The sequence below is a fragment of the Hemiscyllium ocellatum genome, chromosome 1 (assembly GCF_020745735.1).
Source record: "Hemiscyllium ocellatum isolate sHemOce1 chromosome 1, sHemOce1.pat.X.cur, whole genome shotgun sequence".
Taxonomy (NCBI): domain Eukaryota; kingdom Metazoa; phylum Chordata; class Chondrichthyes; order Orectolobiformes; family Hemiscylliidae; genus Hemiscyllium; species Hemiscyllium ocellatum.
The window spans coordinates 102897865-102921806 of NC_083401.1; the positions used below are offsets into that span (position 1 = coordinate 102897865).

General features: G+C 38.8%; 1 protein-coding gene across 4 annotated transcripts in view; it reads left to right on the top strand.

The window, feature by feature from the left end:
• Window positions 1-23942, top strand: part of atp8a1 (ATPase phospholipid transporting 8A1) — a 345629-nt gene that overhangs the window by 241302 nt on the left and 80385 nt on the right. For all 4 annotated transcript variants that reach the window (XM_060824479.1, XM_060824487.1, XM_060824506.1 and 1 more), the window contains 3 exons: window positions 6205-6377; window positions 8290-8473; window positions 10783-10893. In XM_060824479.1, coding sequence (XP_060680462.1) covers window positions 6205-6377; window positions 8290-8473; window positions 10783-10893 — 468 coding nt within the window. The remainder of the gene's footprint in view (window positions 1-6204; window positions 6378-8289; window positions 8474-10782; window positions 10894-23942) is intronic.

A 23942-nucleotide genomic window follows, 5' to 3' on the forward strand; every position in this document is an offset into this window, starting at 1 on the left:
AGTCAGAGGGGAATGGGTTTGGGTGGGTTACTCTTCGGAGGGATGGTGTGGGCTGGTTGGGCCGAAGGACCTGTTTCCACACTGTAGGTAGTCTAGTCTAATCTAATCTGTGGGAGGTAAGTTATTTGAGAAGATTCTAAGAGATAAGACAAGATTTGATTAGGAATAGTCAGCATGGCTTTGTATGTGGGAGATCTTGCCTCACAAATTTGTTACAATTCTTTGATGAAGTGACCAGGAAGTTGATGAGGGCAGGGCAGCAGACATAGTCTATATGGATTTCAATAAGGCCTTTGATAAAGTTCCACATGGTAGGCTGCTCTGAAGGTTAAATCATGTGGAATCCAGGGTGAGCTGGCAAATTGGATACACAATTGACTTGATGGTACAAAATAAAGGGTAAAGGATGCTTGTCAGACTGAAGGCCTGTGACTGATGCAGTGCCTCAGGGACCAGTGCTGGGCCCCTTGCTGTTTGTTATCTATATCAATGATTTCGATGAGAATATCCAAGGCATGATTAGTAAGTTGTCAGATGACACTGAAATAGGCTGTATCATGGACAGTGAAGAAGGTTCTCAGAAATTACAGCAGGACCTTGATCAGTTAGGGAAGTGGGCTGAGAAATGACAAATGTTGTTTAATATAGATACGTGTGAGGTTTTGCATTTTGAAAAGTCAATCAAGATAGGAATTTCATGGTGAATGGTAAGGCCCTAAGGAGTGTAGTGGAGCAGAGGAATCTTGGAGTTCAGGTTCACAGTTCTCTGAAGGTGGAGAGTCACAGGTAGACAGGGAAGTGAAGAAGGCTTTTGACACACAGGCCTCATCAGTCAGGGCATTGAGTATAGAAATTGGGAAGTTATGTTGGTGAGGCTGCATTTGGAGTATTGTGTTCAGTTTTGATCATCTTGCTATAGGAAGGATGTTATTAAACTGGAAAGATGCAGAAGTAATTTACAAGGATATTGCCAGGACTCACCAGTCTGAGTTATAGGGAGAGGTTGGACAAGCTATGATGGTTTTCTTCAGAGCATAGGAGACTGAGGGGGCATATTATAGAAGTGTATAAGATCATGAGAGGCATGGATAGGGTGAATGTACTCTGTCTTTTTCCCGGAGCTGGGTAATCGAGGATGAAAGGGCATCAGATTTTAAGGTTGGAGCGGAAAGAATAAAAGGGAACCTGAGGGACAACATTTTTACACAGAGGGTGGTACGTATATGGAATGAGCTGTCAGTGGAAGTGGTCGAGGCAGATACATTAACAACATTTAAAAGGCATTTGGACAAATACATGGATAGGAAAGGTTTAGAAGAATATTGGCCAAGTGCAGCGAAATGGGGTTAGTGTGGACAGACATTTTGGTCGGCATGGACCAGTTTGGGCCAAAGGATCTATCTCCATGCTTGAGGTCTCCATGACTCTAAGGTAGCGGTGTAGACACCAATGATTGTGATGTGCTGCTTCCAGGTTGTGGTGAACCATAGAGTCATAACTTATTCAGTTACTCCACAGGCAATTCATTGATGTGTTTGACCGGGTCATTTCTTATTACAAAGCTGACTCTGTCGCAATGGCATTCTTTTGGTTTGACTTTCCAAAGGAAGGTACAACAAGCTCCTATCATTTCCCACTTTAGTTTTCACATGCTGCTGTATTTGAAGTAACTACGTTGAAAATGCTTGAAGTTCACTGAATAAGGTAACCAAGTGTAGCTACCTGACTGCCAATCACTCACTTTAAAAATGTATCCTACTTTGAAATGCATTCATGAAACACCATAAAAGTACAAATTTTGTCGAAGCTTTTTGAATTGCACAAAATGTTTTTCAACAATATTCCAGTTCTGTACGACCAAATGACCTTTTACACAATAATGTTTAAAAATACACAGCTGTGAATATTTGAATGGATAGTTCTGCATTTTGTGTCACTCTTGTGTGTCATAAATGTCAGTCCTGATAGTTTGTAAATGTCAACAATGGTAAAGAGGTAATTTGTAATCACTCCCTTTTGAACACTTTTATTTCTAAGCTTCCTTTGTGACATTTCATGCACACGAAACAACTACTATCTGTTCTTTACTGCTGAGTCTGTAGCATTCCCTAGGAATAGGATATTAATATCTTATTTAATGCAACATCACTATCTTGGGCCAGGTTTTGCCATAGCAGGACTTTTGTCTGTGTCTGCCATTAATAAGTCTTGCCTCTGCAAACACATTTAGATGGGAAATTTCTGAAGATGCAAACTGATAAAGTTGGAGCAAGTGAGACAGTATGTTTATGCTTTGTGAGCAGAGTAAGCAACTCTTTCACCAATCAAGATTGAGGATCAATGAATTTAGCAGCACAAGGATTGAACAGAATTATAAATTAGACTAGGTGAATTCAATGTCATATTGTTGACATAATGAAAAATTTGAAGAGAAGAAAGATTGGATTGCGAGAGAGAATAAAGACAGAACAATCTTGTTCAGTATGCATTTTTAAAATCTCCCAACAACAATTAAAACTTGAATTGATGAGACTCTATATCTGTAATAATACATTTTCAGTGCCAGAGAGATTGTTTATCAGTAATATTGTAACACAAATTCGGTGACTTCACCTTGCATTTCAGTTTTTAAACAGTGAGTAAGCTAGTCTGCAAAACTAATGATGTAGAAGTGCAACTTGAACATAAATGTTACAGTAATCTCATGTAACAGTATGTCTGCCCTTTTCCTGAGGCCATTAGGCTCAATGTTACTTGAAGAGTATTGTTCATTGCACTCTTCAGTAAATACACAGTAAGCATCTTTCAACTCATGTTTGAACAGACTTGCAGGAAAATTTTGAAGACTCAAATAAGGTTTAATGTTAATACAAAAAATATGCTACCATACTTGATTGTGTTGAGACATTTACCAGAAGCGCAGAATTACTTGAAATCTAGTTGCAGAAACAGCTGTAGTATATTTCCTGGTAATCTTTCATGATCAACGTGATGAAACTGTGCCTTGGTCTACAGAATTTGAAGCATTTGATTGTAAATATTTCTTTTAGTTAAAATTTCAGTAGGTTGTTACGGCAACCTACTGAAGTTAGGAGTTAGGAGTCCCTATAGATTGTCTGCAACAGACGGTAACTTTAGTCTATACCTGCAAGTCAGGCTCATCTTTTATGATTTATGAGAAGTGGGTGGATTTGAAGGGGAAGGAAAGCAGAATAGCGATGATGCCTGGAAATGACTTTTTAAATCATTCATGTTTTAATTTTCACCCTAAATGATTTTCATTTTATAAGAATAGCCTTATGTTTTTGTGAAGGCGAAGTGAACAATATTGTTGCAGTCAGATTTTTCAGCCCTTTTCAAAGATACAGACCTACGTAGTTGAGGGCAATGTTATTACGTTATTGAAGAAATAGAGTAGAAATCTAAAATGTTTTATATCGGTTTGGCTAGTCTCTGAAACTGTTTCATGTGTTATTGTCACTTTGGGAGTGATTGCAGAGTAACATTTTATGTATGTTGAATAAAGTCTGCCTTTCCCTGTTGTAATGCTCAAATGTTACTTTCCTGTGATATACTGTTTGCAGAAAAATTGCTGAATTACTGTTTTGTTTTATATGGATAGCCCCCTAGGCCCAACTTCTGAAAGAATTAACACTTAGGGAAAATATACTTGTCTTCAGCAACACATCCATTGCAGATGCCTCTATCTAGAACAGTATTAATATGAATGCCTATTGCACAGAAGTTGTTTGATATGCCTCATCTTCACAGTGAGGGTTCCCTCCTTCATATGTTGCACTGCTAAAGTATCAAATGGGAGAAATTTAGAACAGATCTCTCAGCCAAAATCAGGGCAGCAACCTAATTGTATTCCAGCATGTGACGCAATGGCCCAGCATGTCCCCCACCCCAAGCAAAGCAGGGAACCAACAATAGTTCAATTAAGAAAGTTGAATAAAATGGCAGGAGGAAAACCAAGTTTACCTAGAAAGTAGATGTTAACATGATGAAGTTCCAGAGCGGGAGAATGTGCGTGCTGATCAGCTAAGCATTAACTAACCAATCCAGAACATTAAAATCCTGCGGTCCTGCCATATCCAGTCATGAATTATACAGGCCATTGCCTAACATCAAAACAGGGAACAGAATGAAGCTGTTCCAAGGGCATCCGTAACCTCAATGATGGGAAAGCTCAATTCATCGCTGCAAAAGATAAGGCTGAAGCCTTCGTAACCATCCTTAGCCAGAAATTCCAAGTGAATGATTCATTTTCGCTACTTCCTGAGGTCCCCACAATAACAGAAGCTGACTTCAACCAATTCACTTCCTTCCATGGGATGTCAATGAATTTTGAGCACATTGGCTGTGACAACATTAAACCTATTGAAGACATGTAGTCCAGAATTAGCTACATCTCACATCAAACCATTGATGTAGAGCTACACTGGTAGCTACCTGGCAAAAATATGTCCTGATCACAAAAAGCAGGACAAATCCAATTCATCCAAATACAACCCATCAGTCAACTCTTAATTAATCTTTAGTTAATGGAAAGTGTCATTGCAATGATATCAAGTGGCACTTATTCCCCAGGACCTCAGCGGTGTTCAGACTGGATTTCACCAGGATTACAAAGCTTCAGACCTCCAGCTTTGGTCCAAATATGAACCAAACAAGTTGAATTCCAAGGTGAAATGAACATTTCTGCCATTCACAGCTGAATTGATTGAGTGTGGCATCAGCGCACTTGTGCAATTAAGTCACAGGGTCATATAACATGGAAACAGACACTTCGGTCTAGCTCATTTCTGCCAACCAAGCTTCCCAAACTAATCTTGACCTTTTTTGCCTGTGTTACTTCAGCTGCAGGTCAAAGCATTGAACACAGCTGATAAAATCTACAATCAGGCTATGTGACATTGTCATTTTAGGTAGACATTAAATTATCCCAAAATCAGTCCAAAATTATTCTTAGCACCTGAGAGTTTACTTCTGATCTTTTCCTTTCCCAGTCTAAAACCTTCTAACTCCCGAGTTGGCTTCCATGTGCAGGTTGTCTTTAAGATACTTGCTACAAACTAAAGCTAGGTAAATCTTCCCTATGAATATGAGCAGGAAGCCTTTCAGCTCATCAAATCTACCCTGCCTTTCTAGATCATAGCTGATAATTCACCACAGCACCATTTTTGACAATATCCCCAGCCTCCTTTAACTTAAAAATTTGTCTTTCCCACCTGAGTGCAAACCACTACCTCCCTCCCTATATAGTGAACCACAAACTTTCAGCCCTCAAGCCGCTCTTTCTCCCTCGCAGATGCTGTCAGATGACCCTTATCTTTGTGTTTTCAAAACTATCTTGGAAGCCCTTCCCTTCTCAAAATTAATTCTGTAGCAGTGTAAGTCCATGGAACTTGTATCCAGATTAGAATGATGATTAGACGTTCTGGTGACCCAACTCTCAGTTATCTTGAAAGAATAAGAACAGATCGAAGTACAACTGTATGTAATCCTGCATTTTGACCATTTCTTTGGAGACACTCCATCTATCCATTTTTAGCATGCCAGATGTCGCATTTTCTCCAAATGTAAACATCTTGTATTTTCTTCCCAGTAAAATTGTCTGTGTCACCCCCACCCCCAATCTTTCTTTGATCTCTAAAATTCAAAGCAGCTTGCTATCAGGTAGACTTCAGAACAGGTCAAATGACCCCCTTCATTTTACTTTGTGTTAAACGTACTGTCCTAATACATTATGTTATAAAATGTGTTTGTAATTTAACACAGAAATGTCTTGGTGCTTATTGATTCATCTCAGATCCAAGACATCATTGCAGAAGCTGCTGAGGGCAGTGTCCTCAGCCGAATCACCCTCAGTTGCTTCAGCAATGATTTTCCCTCTATCTTAAGTTTAGAAGTGATGATAATTGCATAAAATTCAGTACCATTTCCTACTACTCATACTGAAATAGTTCATGTTTGCATCCAGCAAGACCTGGGCAAAGTTCAGGCTTAGGCATATTATTCTTTTTTTTAAATGTTGGAAGAAGTAAAATGTAATAATTTATTGAACCAGCCATTCTTGGCAAATACCTTATGTGAAAATTCAATCTTTTGTATAAGTTTTCAGTTCATTGCATTAGATGTCCAGTTTTCTGTGAATGCTTCAGTGCAACCTTATTCACTCCTGTTAAAATTAATTCACAGATGACAAGGGAAACACTCATTCATCACTGCAATACTCTAGGTGATGCTTTACGCAAGGATAATGACTTTGCACTAATTATAGATGGCAAAACTCTCAAATATGCTCTGACATTTGGAGTGCGACAGTCCTTTTTGGATCTTGCTTTGTCTTGTAAGGCAGTCATCTGTTGCCGGTAAGCTAGAATAAGCACATTTACTAAATGCTATTTTGATTTTGTAAGTTTAGAAAAACTAAATTCTGATTTATACAAAAACTAAGTGTCTAAATGCTTTGTCAATTTCATTTTGAAATTCATTCAATTATGGATATAACATTTTAATTATTTTTCAACTATTTAATAGTAGAGAAGTATGAAAAAGACAATTGTCTAACATAATATCACACCCTAGCACAAAATAACATCTTATGATAACAAAAAACAATTTTTATGCAACCAGAGTAATTGTTGTAATCATATGCATAACCATATATTTACTCATAAAGAAAACTAGGTATACTATGTAATATATGTTCATTCCTATTAACCAGGAACAAATCAGTGCAAGTACAAAGGCCTTACTCTAGTGATTTCTTTGAAAACAGATTGACCTGATTTGTGAAAGTGAATTTTCTAATTATGCACATGAAAGCAGTGGAGCCAACATTTGCAAAATTTACCCTTTCAAGTCATTATATACGCACCCATTCCAAAAAAGCAAAACACATTTAAGTATAGAGGGCTGGATTTTCTAGTTGACAGAAACCTGACATATTTTCTGTTGTGCACAAATTCTTCCATGTTGATACAAGTAGGCTCTGGCACCTTGTGATTACCTGGAATTGTGTATTTTATCTGTTTCACTGATGAGGGGCAACCTTCTGCAGTGAGCCTGTGATAAGAAAGGTCAGTACTGCCCTTAAAACGTTGCTTTAACATTTATTCCAAAACAGAGTATGAGAGCATGTGATAAAATTGCCAAGTATTTCATAAATATTTAGATGCTTTCAAGTTATATAACAGCTGCACAGATAACTGTTATTTTTCATTATTTGAATAACTGTACAATAAACTCACTTGTATACAATAGAAGTATTATTAATATCCAGTCACTCCAGCAGCAAAAACTGATAGGATTATCTCCCTAGAAAGACAACAAACCTTTAGTAGAACATCCAAGTCAGAAGTTAGCAGTGTATCTGCCACATTGGAAAGATTATTTATAAATTGGTTGAATAAATATCCAACATTATTCAGGTGCTGGTGCCAGTGCAAAGGCATAAAAATTTTGACACTGCTGCGTTGATGTTTCAGGTAACCTAAGACTGTAACCAGGCTTGTTCTTGTATGGAATTGCTTCTGTGCATATTCATTCTGTTTATTTACCCTAAATGTCTGAGTGAGTCTTTGCTGCCTTTAACGTTAACATTCCAGTCACTGAGTCAGAAGGTTGATCCCTGCACCAGACAGTGGAGGCCAATTCCAGGTATGAATTATGGTTTAATGGCCAGTCTAATACTCTTGAGTGCTCCTCTGGGCCCCACAGCAAGGTTAACCCATCATTCCCTACAACGTCCACCACTCCCTGCACTGGCCACCATCCCTGTCCTTATCTTCCCATCTTCTCTCCCCACTCTCCTCTTCCCACAAACCTTTCCATCTCTCTCTCTCTCTCCCCCCCCCCCCCCCCCCCCCCCCCCCCCCCAATATCATTACCACCACACACTCTGACTTTCTGAAAGCAGCCTAGTGATGAGATAGAAATTATACAATATCCTAACTGGAATAATCATTATTTTGTATTTCGTACAAAACTGTTGAATAGATTTATCTTTTCTGTGTGGCTTGCCGCAGCCTTTGAGAAAATGAAGATAAAAGCCAGGCATTGGGTCTGGGAATTTGGTAGTAGATTGAGCAGAAGTAATTCTCCTATAATTGATTGAAGTGACACAGAAGTTTTGCACAAAAGTGTCCACCGAACGCACCATTGGAACAATGTCTAATGTTGATAGAAATAAGAAACAATCAAAAGCATTCCTCTAGGTTACCAAACTTCTGTTTCACTCTGTATTCATTCTGATTTATACTTCTATTTCATTTTGTTCAGAGTTACTCCTCTTCAGAAGTCAGAAATTGTTGACATGGTGAAGAAACAGGTGAAAGTCATAACATTAGCGATAGGTGATGGAGCAAATGATGTGGGCATGATCCAGACAGCACATGTTGGTGTTGGAATAAGTGGAAATGAGGGTCTACAAGCAGCAAATTCATCTGACTATTCTATAGCACAGGTAACTGAAAAGAAAATAATAATTTGACATACAAGTACACTTTGATAACCTTCAGTTTGTGGAATTAATTTTGGTATGTTTCAATTTCACTGGCATTAAACACTATTATTATGGATGATAGTGAATGAAATAATCCTTTACTGTTCCTTTGCCTCATTAACCTAAACAATTTTCAACTGAGACAATTGGTATCCACACCGTTGATTGTCATGTTAGTATCTTACTTGAAAAGGTTATCAACTCCAAAAATATGAGGCAGGTGAACTTATTTCAATAACTGTCAATGTTTTCTGAAACTGTTCAACCCACATAAGTTGGACATTTCACAAGTAACTCCAAGGTAAATATACCAGGATCTTTAGCGATAGTTACCTTAATCTGTCAATTTTATGTGAAACATTAAACACATCCTTTATAAAATTTATGAACTGGAGTTGAGGTTGTCCTTGACATCATGGTAGCATTTGATGCAGTGTGGCATCAAAGAGACAGAGCAAAATTAAAGTAAATGGGAATAAGGGAGAAGCTTTCCATTGGTTGGAATCATACAGAGCGCAATTAAAGATGGTTATGATGTTTTGGAGACCAGTCATCTCAAGTGAGGATGTCACTGCAGGAGTATCACCCAGCATATTCAGCTTCTTAGTCAGTTGCCTTTCCTCCAGCATAAGGCCAAAATTGGAATATTTGCAGATGATTACATAGGATTAAGCAACATTTACTACCCCTCGGGTGCTAAACCAATTATTCTTGTCTGTAGCAACACCTGGATGGTTCAGGCTTGAGTTGATAAGTGGCCAGTGACTTCCAAAATGCACACATGTCCAACTATAAGAGTCTAACAATCTCTCCACTATATTCAAAACATATCCCACTATGAACATCTTGGGGTTTATCACTAATATTGTGGGTGCAAGACTATGTCAGAAGCTGAAAATTCTGCAGTGATTCCTTCAAGCCTGTCCTCATCTAAGCCCATGACAGAAATGTTATGGAATGCTCTCCACTTGCCTGGATGAGTGCAAATTCAATAATACAAGCTTAACACCATTTGGGATAAAGCAGCACACCACCTTAAACATTCGGTCTCTTATCCAGTGGCAGCAGTGTGTACTATCTGTAAGATGCACTGCAGGAACCTGCCAATGCTTCTACAGCAGCACCTTCCAAGTCTGTGACCACCACTACCTCGAAGTGCAAGAGCAACAGTAACATGAGTACATCCCTAACAGCAAGTTTCCTTTCAAGTCATTCACCATTCTGACTTTGACCCATTAGTACTTCATCTCTGGGTTAAAATCATGGAGTAATCTCTGTAATAGCCCTATGGATCTTTCTCTGTGGAATGCAGGATTGCAAGAAGACTGGTAATTACTGCTGACTTTATCAATGACACACACATCCTAAGATCAAATAAATTATGAACAAATTACAAATAAAAACTTTTGTTTTAAGAATATAACGTACGCAGAACCAAAACAGTTTGTCCTTGTTTTTGTTACCTTTTACACAGAACATATCGGGGTATCTTCCTGCTAGCTTCCTAGCAATGTCTCCAAAGTCAGTGATCCCAGCAGCACACTATCAGTCCACTCCAATCTGTCTTGGGTCTTTTCTGCTTTTTCAGCAGTATGATACTTAAACAGAAATTCTCCCTCCCAAGTTCAATCTTGGTTCTCCTTGCTCATCTTTTGAATATTTACTCCTTGTATCTGTCAGACTGGGCCATCTCTAATTATAGATTAGCCCAGAAATTCTGGACTGAGATCTGGAACAAGAATTGCCATTTAAATATACATGCTGCAAAATAAAATAGAAACAAATGGATATTGTCTGAACACTTGCCCTTATTTTGAGTCAGTCTCTCACATTCAATTTAAAATTGCAAACAGTCTAGTATGTTGAATACAGTAAGAGGAAGTTTAAAATCAACAGTTGGTGATGAAATTAAAGTTGAGAATGAGTTGCTAATTAGATGTAACAGTGCCAGAAGAGTAGTACAGTAGTGAGGTAATGGACTGATGGAGCTAAATAGATGAGTGAGGTTTTTACAGAAATCTAAAACCTTCCTGGTTATTGATGTCAGCTTTTAGTTTCCAGAGACCTTAAAAAACTGAATTCAGATTGACAATTCAAACTGCCAAGAATAACTATGGAATAATTCGATACCATAACCACTACACTATCATTACTTTCAATTACCAATGTTATCTTATGTATTTTGTTGCATGGTGGAATGAAAAGATGTTTCAGCCTAGCTTTTTTTTTAAAAGAAAAGCATTGTTGTGTAATGAGCATATTGTTTCTAGTTCAAGTATCTGAAGAACTTGCTGCTAGTCCATGGAGCCTGGAACTATAATCGTGTTGCAAAATGTATCCTGTACTGCTTTTACAAGAACATAGTCCTGTACATTATTGAGGTAAGCTACTTCATTACTCTCTTGACACTCATTCCTTTGTTGACAATTGTTCTCATTCTCTATCCCTACAGTCTAGCATTACAACCAGGGAGAATACTTGGTACTACCAAGGACTCTTGTTCAGCTCTTCACAGTATTTCACAAACAGGTACTGGTCTTCTGCTTGAAGCCAGCCTCCGGGCATTGGATTCATGTTAAACAAAAACACTCACCAATTTAATATTAAAATTTCCTAGTATTAAAGCAACGTTTGCTGATGGTGACGAGGTTATCAATACAAATAGCTAATTATGCATCTAGGGAAATATGTCAACTGATTGGTGCACAAGGTTCCTGAATTGCAGTAAGATGATGACCAGCTTATTTTTTTTAAGTGGCATTAAGAGATAAATGGTGTCCAGAACATTGGACAAATTAGATTAAAATTTAGTCTCCTGTTCATCAATTCCTCTTTTTCTTGGTTAAAATGTAGAATGATTGCATCAATTGGTAAGCCTACACAAGCTACATATATGTCTGTTTTTAGTAAAATGTAATTTATCATCATGCATTCAGCAGTTATTGCATGGTACAGCCTTGACAGACACTCAGTTAAACTGGATAATAGGTAGTTCTGAAGTAACAACTAAAAGAGATGATTAGTATGCAGGGTGTTCAGAGGCTACGTGCAGAGGTGCTTCCTTCCCAATGCCATTTAGTTTTTCAGTGTTTCTCAATGCCACTGTTCAAACCTGCTTGCCACCTGATGGCAGGAAATGCCTTCCCTGTAGAAACATACAAAGAAGCTTTGAGAGCAGAACCATAGCTTAGTCTTCAGTTCTGTTTGCCTACTGTTCCAACTCAATGCTGAGAGGAGTGAAGTGCGAGCATATGAAAGGGAGCAGATTAAAGAAAAATAATCCATACATTGATTGGATCTCCTGAGATCTAAGGTCTGTACACTTCCTGTATGCACAGTTGGCTACACAGAACTTGAGATCCATACTTTAGCAGTGCATTTGGAGCATACAGAAATCCCATTGGGATAGCTGAGTGAAAGGCCTAGCCCATTTTGACTGCTAGGCCCATTGCAATGTCATTGATAGATTTGGGCAGCTCACTCCCTTGTGCATAATTTCTAGCTCTTGGCTTTATGTTGTACTTTGGTATAGGAGGTTGATGTAGGAATCATTTGAGTTGGTTGTTGAAATTGCTGCTTTCAAAGATCATTGTGATGCCCTCCTCTGTCATTTCTTATTACCCTTCAAGTTTCTTCAACAACAAGTTTGCTGCTGCTGTTCCCCTGTATCCTCTAAAGGTAGACTTTCTAAAGCAAGTTTATGAAGTATGTAGTATACAGCATACAAACAACTCATTATTGGGCATAACCGAGGTGGCTGCCCTACATTTACACCCCTTGACCCATTAGGAAACAGCCACATAGGAACAAGAACACAGGAACAGGAGTAGGCCATTGAGCCCCTGGAGCCTACTCTACCATTCAACAAGATCATGGCTGATCTGTGGCCTAGCTCTATATGCCTGCCTTGGGCCTATATCCCTTGATAGTCTTGCTTTATATTAAAATAAATTGTCGATCTCAGATTTAAGTTTGACAATTAAATTAGTATCAACTGCCATTTAAGGAAAAACAATCCAAATCTCCACTACGTTTGGAGTTTTCTAACATCTCTTCTGAATGGCCTGGACCTAATGCTTAGACTATGACACCTGGTTGTAGAATCTTCAACCAGTGGGAATAGTTCATCTTTGCCCAGCTTGACTTTCCCTGTTAATATCCTGAAAACCTTGATTAAATCACCCCTCAATCTTCTAAATTCTAGAGAATAAAGGGCTAATTTGTCTAATCTTTCCTTTTAACTTAATTCCTGAACTGCAGGTATCATCCTTGTGAACCTCCCTCCAGGGCCAAAACATCCATCCTGAGGTATGGTGCCCAAATCTGCTCACTATACTCTAACAAGGGTCTAACTAGGATTTTGTATGATTGCAGCGTAATGTTTTAATATTGAACGGGTTAATTTGAGTTGATTTGATTTATTGTTGTCACGGGTTCCTAAGTACAGTGAACAGTTTTATTTTGCACACAGTACAGGCAGATCATAGGAAACAAGGACATACAGATCAGGGTACTTAGTCGGGGAGGCATACAAGGTTACTGCACAGGAGGTTCACAAAGAGAGATCAACGTTAGCAAGATCATCATCATTTAAGGTTAGAGATCCATTCAACAGTCTAATAACAGCAGGGAAGAAGCTGTTCTTGAACCTGTTGCTGCATGTGTTCAAACTTTCTTATCTTCTGCCTGACTGAAGAGGCTGTATGAGAGCATTACCAGGTTGGGAGGGGTTTTTGATGATGTTGGCAGCCTTTCTACGATAACAAGAAATGTAAATAGAGTCCTTGGATGTGAGATTGGTTTCTATGATGCTCTGGGTTGTACACAACCTTCAATAGTTTCTTACAGTCCTGGGCAGAGCAGTTGCAACACCAGGCTACTATGCACCCGGATAGAGTGCTTTCTATGGTGCATCTGTAAAGGTTGGTGGGTATCTTTATGGACATACTGAATTTTTGGAGCCACCTGAGGAAGAAGTGACATTGTTGTGTCTTCTTTACCAATACATCTACGTACGAGGTCCAGGAGAGATTGTCGGTTATCATAACTCCTGGGAACTTGACGTGGTCCCCCCGCTCCATCTCAGCTCCATTGATGTACGTAGGGGTGTGCCCTCCTCCTTGGCTTCCTGACTTCGATGATCAGCTTTTTTGTTTTGCTACGTTGAGGGAGATATTGTTATCTTTACACCACACCACCAAGCACTCTATCTCTTTCCTGTATTCTGTCTCATTTTTGTTTGATATTTGGCCTACAATGGTGGTGTCATCAGCAAACTTGTCGGATGGAATTTGGCCACACAGTCATAAGTTTACAGGGAGTACAGTAAGGAGCTGAGTGTGCATCCTTGCAGGGCACTGATGTTGGAGATTGGTGTGGAGGAGGTGCTGTTGCCTGTCTTCACTGATTGTGGTCTGTGGGTCAGGAAGTCGAGAACCTAGTTGCAGAGGGCAACATAGACCTCAGGATGTGGAGATTAGTTCAGTTGGAATTGTAGTGTTTAGGCAGAACTGTGGTCAACAGAAGTCTGACATAGGTATCCTTATTATCCAGATGTTTCAGGGATGAGTGTAGGGCTAGTGAAATGGCGTCTGCCATAGACCTGTTGCCGGGGTAAGCAAATTGTCGAGGATCGAGGCCAACTGGAAGGCTAGAGTTGATATGGACCATGACCAGCCTCTTGAAGCACTTCATAATTATGGAGGTCAGAGCCACCGGGCAGTAGTCATTGAGGCAAGGAGGTGACGACTTTAGATTGTGGCAAGGAGAAAATTAACCTGATGCTCAGTCATTGAAACATATTCATACCAGACTGAAGGTGTTTGTTAGCAACAGAGTGTAAGTTTGTTGCAGAAAAGAAGAAATAAACAAATAAATCTCTAAATGTAGAAGACAGAAAGATCTTAACACAAATCCATCAAAACAAAGTCTGAACCCATTTCCTATTGCAATCTGCTAGAGACTAAATCCCAGAGAAATGTCACTTCTATCTCAGGTTTTTTACAAAAAGAAAATTCTTACTGAGAGTCATAGTCTTAGAGATGTACAGCACAGAAACAGACCATTGCCGGCCAGATATCCTAACCTAATCTAGTCCCATTTTCCAGCACTTGGCCCAAATCCCTCTAAACCTTTCTTATTCGTATACATAGCCAGGTGCTTTTTAAATGTTTTAATTGTACCAACCTCACCCACCATCTCTGGCAGCTCGTTCCATACATGCACTACCCTCTGCATGAAAGTGTGGTCCCTTTTAACCTCCCACAGTCCAAAGATGTGCGGGTCAGGTGAATTGGCCATGCTAAATTGCCCGTAGTGTTAGGTAAGGGGTAAATGTAGGGGTATGGGTGGGTTGCGCTTCGGCGGGTCAGTGTGGACTTGTTGGGCCGAAGGGCCTGTTTCCACACTGTAAATGTAATGTAATCTAATCTAATCTAATCTAAAATCTTCCCTCTCTCACCCTTAACCTAAGCTGTCTAGTCCTGGACTCCCCACCCTTGAACTGATACTTTCCATTTTCTTTTTTTTTTGAACCTGTGGAAATAATGTTACAATTTCTTTGATCCTGCTGGTATGAACCTCTCTCAGTGCTGATCGCCAAAACTTTATCACAGTCCTCACAACACAAAGATTTCAAACACTTCTGGCTTGGAAACTTCTCAAACTAGAAATTGCTTCTGTTGAGGTGACTGGTTTCCCTGAACTGAAATGAAAAAACTCTAAAGGAAGAAAACCCAATAACATAAATATTTTACCCATTACTACCACAGGAGTTCTCATCCCAGGCACTTGACTGCTGTTACATGTTATCTTGGAACTGATGTACTTTAGTCACCAACTGATTGTCCCTGCAAATCCAAATGACTTCTAAGCTGTGATGTTTTTTTTAAATCAGAAACAAGCAAAATCTATCTGCCTTTTTTAAAAAGTCCAAATACCAAAAATGATCATGTATATCTGATACAACTTTAATTATAATTGATGCAGGGTAATCACTGTAAAGGAACTATAATGTATGGGTTTTCTGAGTAGCTCTTCCAAAAGATTAATAGAACTCCTAGGAAAATAGGTTTCCTAATGAAGGGCTTTTGCCCGAAACATAGATTTTCCTGCTCCTCAGATGCTGCCTGAACTGCTGCGCTTTTCCAGCACCACTCTAATCCAGTAAATGACTATTGTCAAACACTGACATCATATGCTAGTCTCCCACCAGAGTTCAGGAAACCTGGAGAGCCTTGAGCTATATGGAAAGTAATTTGTATTGTATCTTATAAGGTAAATTATGTGTTAGGAAGATAGCTTTGGTCACAACTACTAGATTTTTTTTATCATGTGCTGCACAATTGTTAGATTAGCATTATATTATAAAAGTAACAATTTAAACTGAAAAAGTATAAAGGGTGTTCTGCCGTACAGCGTGAATTGGCTGTAAAGTGGTTAACAAATTATGGACATTGTTTGGAAAACACAAGTTTTCTGCTGAATGGGTGTAACGATTTGCCATAGTGATCTTCTACAGTGCAATTTTCTGTAGCAGTTTTCCATTGCTTGATTTTCTATAGCACAACGTTGCAGAGGAACACAACTGTTGCATTGTAACATAACGACGTATATGTAAAAATGTAGATCTCTCTCGTTTGGACATTATATGCTCATCTTCTTCTAACAGCGCAACTTATTTTTTGTATGAAATTTCCCATTTGTTGACTTCAGAACTTCACAATTGTTTAATAAAAGTCACGGATTTCAGAGCCCGTTATGGTGAACTCGCACAGTACGCCTCTTTTGACTGACAGTGTAGTTTCTTCATTGCACCAGTATGGTACAATTTACTGCACTTTTATTACAGTCAAGTCCTAATTGGAAACTTAAAGTTGTAAAACCTAGTGTGACCACAGCTGGTGTCTTAGTGTATGGTACATCATGACCAAGAATAATGAGTATTTTGCTACCAACATCATGTTGAACTCCAGTGGCTGCGAGAATCTAAAGCCTAGGGCTAATTGTTCCAGTACAGACCTAGCTACTGTTTTAAGAGACCAAATCTGTCTATAGCTCTAGTTAATTCCCCAGAGGAAAGGGCAGAAGCTTAATGGACAAGTTAACCTTTGGGTTGTCATTGCCTATTACTTAGCAGTCAGTTCTGAAGTGGTATCCTTAGTTTGAGGATAATGGGAGTGGCATGGAGAGCTAAAAAGGAAATTGGAAATAAGTTTAGAAAATGCTTTTGTAAATTTTGTCCAGAACGGCATCGGTTTGAAAATCTTTAAAGTTATTCCACCCCCTCCCAAACAGTAAACACATTCCATCTGTCTCTGTCAATCACAAATTGCAAACTATATCAGAATCACACATGTCTAGCAGATTGTGAGAAGGAATCTGTTGATAACTGTCTCTTGAGCAATGTCTTAATAATTTGACTTCATGATTCTCTATTAAGTCTATTTAAATAAAATGAACCAAATTATTAACCTAGTTTTTTTTTCCTATCTTAAACTATAGACATTTGTTTTTCAAATATGTTTGCATATTCACCCAAGCGATAAAAGTTGGTTGATTTGTGAGCAGGGACTGTTCATCTGGAGGCCAGCTGGGATACAAATGAGTAAATGGGGAATTTGTAGCGATTCATGCTTCTATAATCCGATTGAATGAACCATGGAGTGTTATGGAGCTGCTGTGACATGGTAGCTCTTGGATACTTTTTACATGTATTTTGTGAAGCTTGTCAGATTTTCTTCAAGAGCCTGACAGGAGAACTGGGTGCAGTTATATTCTGCATAGTCATTTAATATATAAAATTCTAAATATAAATGGTATTTCAAAAGTCTCAAACAAATTAGAGAATTTTGCGAATGCTTTTGTGTTGACTTTTAAACATTGTCTTCGATAAATTGACCAAGTCTGTGAAATAAGTGAGTGATCGGCAAATTGCGCATGGTAACATGATTTTTTTAAAAACACTGTCTTGTTCAAGCACTTTATGCTTTGTATCACAGTAACACTTAGCAGTTCATCTGGTGCTGGATTTACTAGGTCTGCGGTATCCTGGTAAGAGGAAGCAATTAGAATTTCACAACACTTACAATACTTCATGACACATCTTTTTTTAATTCAATGGTTAATAATTCAGAGATCTAAATGGACAGAACAAGGAAAATGCATCATTTTGTTTGAAGCTGAATGAATCAGTTTAGTTTTTAAAATAAATCTTTCTCCTCAATATTTTCAAGGTTTCGGGCACCATTTGTTTCAAAGTAAGACACCTGAAAATGGGGAATTGCCAACTGTAGAAAGCAATTCCAGTATTTAAATGCCTGATAATGGCCTGTTCCACTTGGGATGCTTTTCTTCTGCTCCTCTGCCAAGGCTAGAGAGAGTAGTCATTATTACAGGGCACTGTCGCCATCAAGCTATTTCATTATACATGGTGGATGATTGGTGCTCTGAACCAAACTGCAGAAACATTAACTTTGTGCAAATGGATGGGTTTTGAGTGAGGTAAACTCAGTTCTGTTAGTTCAGTAAGTGCTTAATTGATGGAACACATTGCTTAAGGTATCATAGATGCAGTTAATATTATTTCAATCAAAGGCAAATTAGATTTATTTCAAAAACATTTTGACATAACCAGTGTAAGCAATTTGTAACGTGGTGTGTTGTAGGTATACCATAGTTGCGGCTAACAGGTGAATTTAGATCTACTGTTCCCAAAACATTCTCCTCGGGGTGGTCTTTGTCTCATTTCTTGGTGTGTGTTGGGTAAATGCAAATTTATTTTTATGATTAGTCAGCAGTGTCGGATCATGTTATACAACTGCCAGGATGATTGAAGATGAGCTGGATAAACTTTGATTTTTTTTTAGCTAGCATTTCCTGTGCTGCTCTCTTCCTAAGCTTGCAAAGGTCCTACAAAATATTATTCAGTAATCTTTGAATGTTTCAGTCAAATTCTTTGCATCAGTTTTCCCAGGGGAAGACACCAGCGGCACACCAGAACTTCAAGAGAGTCAGGAGATAGAGGTGAACGTAGTGGCCATCACTAAGAATAATGTGCTGAGGAAACAGAAAGGTCTAAAGGTGGATAAATCACCCAGACCAGATGTAGGTGATTATAGAAGCATTGGTGGTGATCTTTCAGGAATCACTGGAATCAGGAAGGGTCCCAGAGGATTGGAAAATGGGTATTGTAACGCCCCTATCTAAGAAGGGAGAGACACTAAAGACAGGAAACTATAGATTAGCTAACCTGTCCTCTGTCATTGGTAAGGTTTTAGAGTTCATTACTAAGGATGTGATTGCAGAGTATTTGGAAGTGCCTGGGAAAAAGGGGCTGAGTCAGCATGGCTTCATCAAGGGGAGATCATGCTTGACAAACCTGTTAGAAGTCTTTGAGCAAGTTAGACAAAGGCGAGCCAGTAGGTATGATCTATTTGGATTTCCAGAAGGTCTTTGACAAAGTGCTGCGCAGGAAGCTGCGAAATAAAATAAGAACCCATGGTGTTAGGAGCAAGATGCTGCCATGGATAGAGGATTGACTGACTGACAGAAATCAGAGAGTGGGGATAAGAGTTTCTATTTCAGGATGAGTGGTGTTCTGCAGGGGTCTGTGCTGGAACCGCAACTATTCATTTTATACGTTAACAAGCTGGATAAAGGAGCTGAGGGCATTGTTGCTAAGTTTGCAGATGACACAAAGATAGGTGGAGGGACAGATAGTGATGAGACAGCGGGGAAGCTGCAGAAGGACTTGGACAGGCTAGGAGAGTGGGCAAAGAAATAGCAGGTGGAATGTGAGAAAGTGTGAGGTTGCGCAATTTGGTTGGAAGGATAGAGGCGTAGTCTATTCTCTAAGTAGACTTCAGAAATTTGGAGCACTAAGGAACTTGGGAGTCATAGTTCAAGATTTTCTTTAAATTAATATGCAGGTTCATTTGGTATTTAGGAAGGGAAATGCAATGCTAGCATTCATTTCAAGAGAGCTAGAATACAAGAACAGAGATATACTGCTGAAGCTGTATAAGGCTCTGGTCAGACTGCATTTGGAATATTGAGTAGTCTTGGGCCCTATACAAAGGAAAGATGTACTGGCCTTGGAGACGGTCCAAAGGAGGTTTACAAGAATGATCTTGGGGATGAAGGACTTGTCATGTGAGGAGCAGTTGAGGCCCTTGGGTATGTATTCTGAGCTTAAAAGGACAAGGGGGATCTTATTGATTCACTGGCAGCATGAATTAGAAGTTGTCTAAAAGAGGAGGGGTATATAGAGGAACCTCAATGATCCGAAGGACACGGGCTGGGAATATTTCATTCGGTTAATTGAATGCCGGATGACATACTTTAGCCGAGCATTGGGACCTTGCAATCTTGCTGGATAATCAGATATTCAGATAATTGAATGCCAGATAATTGAAGCTCCTCTGTACATGAGCATTTCTCATATTGAAGACCAATTGAAAGTGGTGTTCTCTAGGAATCGCTGTCGGGATCTTTGCTTTTTCTGATTTATATAAACCATTTGCAGATGGGTGTTGAGGACTAGGTCTCTAATTTGCAGATGATACTAAGCTAAGAAGAATAGTGAATTGTGAGGATGATGCTGTGTGACTTCACAGGGACATTGATACACTGCCCAAATGGTCAGACACCTGACAGCTGAATTTCAAATGAAAAATGAGGCAATGCATTTTGGTGGAAGAAACATAGAGAGACAAACTCATTGGCACAACTTTGAGGGATGTATAGGAGCAGAGGGACCTCAGAAATTCAAGTGCATAATTCTCTAAAAATGGCCAGGCAAGTTGAAACAGTTTTTAAGAACGTTTATAGGATCCTTGTCTTTATAAATGGAGCTGCAGAGTATAAAAGCAAGGAAGTAATGCTACACCTCTACAAATCATTGGTCAGACCATATTTGGAGTTGTGGGCATCTTATTTAAAGAAAGATGTTAAAACCCTAGAGAGAGTTCGAACGAGATTTACTAGAATGATACCAGGAAGGATGGATTTTAAAGGCAAGCAAAATTAGGGAAATTGAACTTATTCTCCTTGGAACAAAGAAGTTTAAGACTTGACCTCTTGTACAATGATGAACAATATTGACAGGATAAAGAAGGATATTCTGTTCCCACTTTTTGATATGTCAGTAACCAGGGGTCACAATTTCAGAATTTTCAGCAAGAAAGCTAGGAGTGAGATGAGAAGAGCCGCCTTTGCTCAGTGTTGTTAGCTTTTGGAATGTGCTTCCTGGGAGAGTTGTGGAGGTGTATTGCACAGAAAGTTTCAAAAGAGAGCTGGATGTATATTTGAAAATGATGAATTTAGAAGACTACAGAGAGAGGGCCAGAGAATAAGAATAGCAGAGTGGCTCTTTTGAGAACCAGTACACACAACAGGCTTCCTCCTGTGCTGCAAAATTCTAAGATTCTAAACTATCTTAACGAATACAAGATGGAAAGTTTTGACAACATGTGTCTTTTTCAGGAATACTCAAGTTCTTTACTAGCAAATAACTCTTTGATTGAAATCTGGAGCATTAAGAATTTTTATTGTGAGATTTTCAAATATCTACACAAATCATTAAATTTCCCAAAATAATACTCTTGAACTGCACTACTTATTGTGATCTTTTATGCTCACCACATTTTTCCATGAGACCTAAATGTTTGTCCAAAACATGTAGTTATTAATTTTGTAGTCACTGTTCCAGTTTCCTTCAATGTAATTTCTACCCATGTTATTACATTTTTGTTTCTTCATTAGTTATCATGTTTGGTTAGAGAGAAAATGATTATGCAATGATTCTGCAAATACCAAGACACATGTCTATGCATGTAAATGTGTGTTTGTATATGTATTTACTATGTGATATCCACACAAACAATATATTTTTAGAAATAATCTAATGATTCTTTCATGCTAAGTCACAGATTTTACGATGTGCACAAACTAAGTTTGTTGCGAAAGGGAATTGACAAAAGAGTGGGCCAATCTAGAATGAGCGGTTTTAGATTCAGGTTAAGGGATGGCAAATTTAAAATGAAGATGAGAAATTACTTCTCTGAGGGTCGTGAAACTATGGAATTCACAACCTGGGTGGCGTGAACACAGGACACTGAATACATTTAAGGAGGTAGTTAGATTTTAAGAGATAATGGGTTGAGTTGTTATGGAGAACAGGCATGACAGTTGAGTTGAGGCCAAGATGAGATCAGCCATGATCGTATTGAATGTCGGAACAGTCCTGAGGGGCTAAATTGCCTAATCCTGCTCCCAGTTCTTACATTCTTATATTCTTATTTAGTTCTATCAGTTTGGTATGGTAATTCTTTGAGCAAATGAAAGTTTCATTGTGATATGGGGCAGTTCCAAGAATGTTTCTGGCATGAATATTCAGGAATTTAGTACCGACTTTTATGTAAGTAGAAGGAAGTGTTCTGAGAGTATACTTGAAAGCATACAATAATGTTCTTGTACATCCTTGCACTACGTCACTTTTTGGTTGTAAAATAATCGTGGCTGCCAGTCTAGTGATTACTGCATTGTCAGGTGGGATGTCTTTGACAGAAATATATGTTTAACATGGACAAGATGTCAAACATGCCAAGAATTTCTGGATTCCACACAGTGGCTTAAATGTGACTGAAAATTATATTCCATCGCATTCTTACAATGTTTCTCTGCACTTTAACGTAAACTTGTGTGCCTTGTATTGTCTTATTTTGTCTCCTATTACTTCAGACCATAAAAAATCTTTCAACTTTATACAACTTGGTGAAATGTTTATTTTTCTGCCATGAAAATGTTTATGTTTATGAGAAGCTATTTGAAAATTGATATTTGTACTTTAAAAAAGCAGAACATCTACTGAGCCACACATTTCTCTCCATGAAAGCAGTAAATGTATTTCAAAAGGCTAAAACTGCATTGGGAAACCATGCGCAATGGAATCAAAATGACATGTTGACCAATTAGAATTAAAATTGGCCCTGTAATATGTGTGCCACACTCCTGAGAATTAGCAGTTGGTGAGGTATTTAACTCCTGAGCATGTCTTTGGGAAACAGAAGCTCTGGCTGTGGTAGACTTGATTTGCTATGTTGTGCTTGATTTATTCTCATTACTAAGAATGAGAGAAGGTCAAACTGCAGCTGTGCATTGCAACCATATTGTGACCTTAACCAGCTAATCGCTGCTTTAAAAGAAAGACAGTAATGGAATGCCACAACATGTTTTCAGATTTGTTCAGTTCCAGATCACTCCATGAATTATTTAAAATATTAGTTCTTAAAAACATGACTAAAGAAGGCAATCTAATCTCAAATGACGTGTATGTAATCAGAATCAGCGTAGTGTTAAAAGGGGCATGAGCAAAGAGTTGCTTAGAGTCTTAGAGATGTATAGCATGGAAACAGACCCTTCGGTCCAACACATCCATGCTGACCAGATATCCCAACCCAATCTAGTCCCACCTGCCAGCACCCAACCCATATCCCTCCAAACCCTTCCTATTCATATACCCATCCAAATGCCTTTTAAATGTTACAATTGGACCAGCCTCCACTACTTCCTTTGGCAGCTCATTCCATACACGTACCACCCTCTGTGTGAAAAAGTTGCCCTTAGGTCTCTTTTATATCTTTCCCCTCTCACCCTAAAACTATGCCCTCTAGTTCTGGACTCCCCGATCCCAGGGAAAAGACTTTATCTATTTATCCTATCCATGCCCCTCATGATTTTATGAACCTCTATAAAGTCACCCATCAGCCTCTGAGCTCCAGGGAAAGCAGCCCTTGCCTATTTACCTCTCCCTATAGCTCAAATCCTCCAACCTTGGTAACATCCTTGCAAATCTTTTCTGAACCCTTTCAAATTTCACAACATCCTTCCGATAGGAGGGAGACCAGAATTGCACGCAATATTCCAACAGTGGCCGAACCAATGTTTACGTGACCTTCCAACTCCTGTACTCAATGCTCTGACCAATAAAGGAAAGCATACCAAACGCCGCCTTCACTATCCTATCTACCTGTGACTCCACTTTCAAGGAGTTGAACCTGCACTCCAACGTCTCTTTGTTCAGCAACACTCCCTTCTTAACAGTTATAGAATGTTAATGAAGTCAGTCATTGAATCTCTGAATGAGTGAACATTAGGACAAGTATGAACTTATTAAATAGTCAGCATGGGGTTCTGAAGGATGGCTGTATGACTAATCTCTTTCTTTTGTGGAAGCCACTAACATGGTGGAGTGTATTGATGCACTTCCAAAAGGTATTTGGTTTTGAAGCTTATTTTCTTACACAAATTCAATTCACAAATTTTTGAATCAGCTTTTCACTAGATATGACAAATAATTGAACCAAAGAACAACTAGTTGTAGATCATAAACTCCAAAGTGCACTAGTTAAGACACTCAATAAGTTTTATG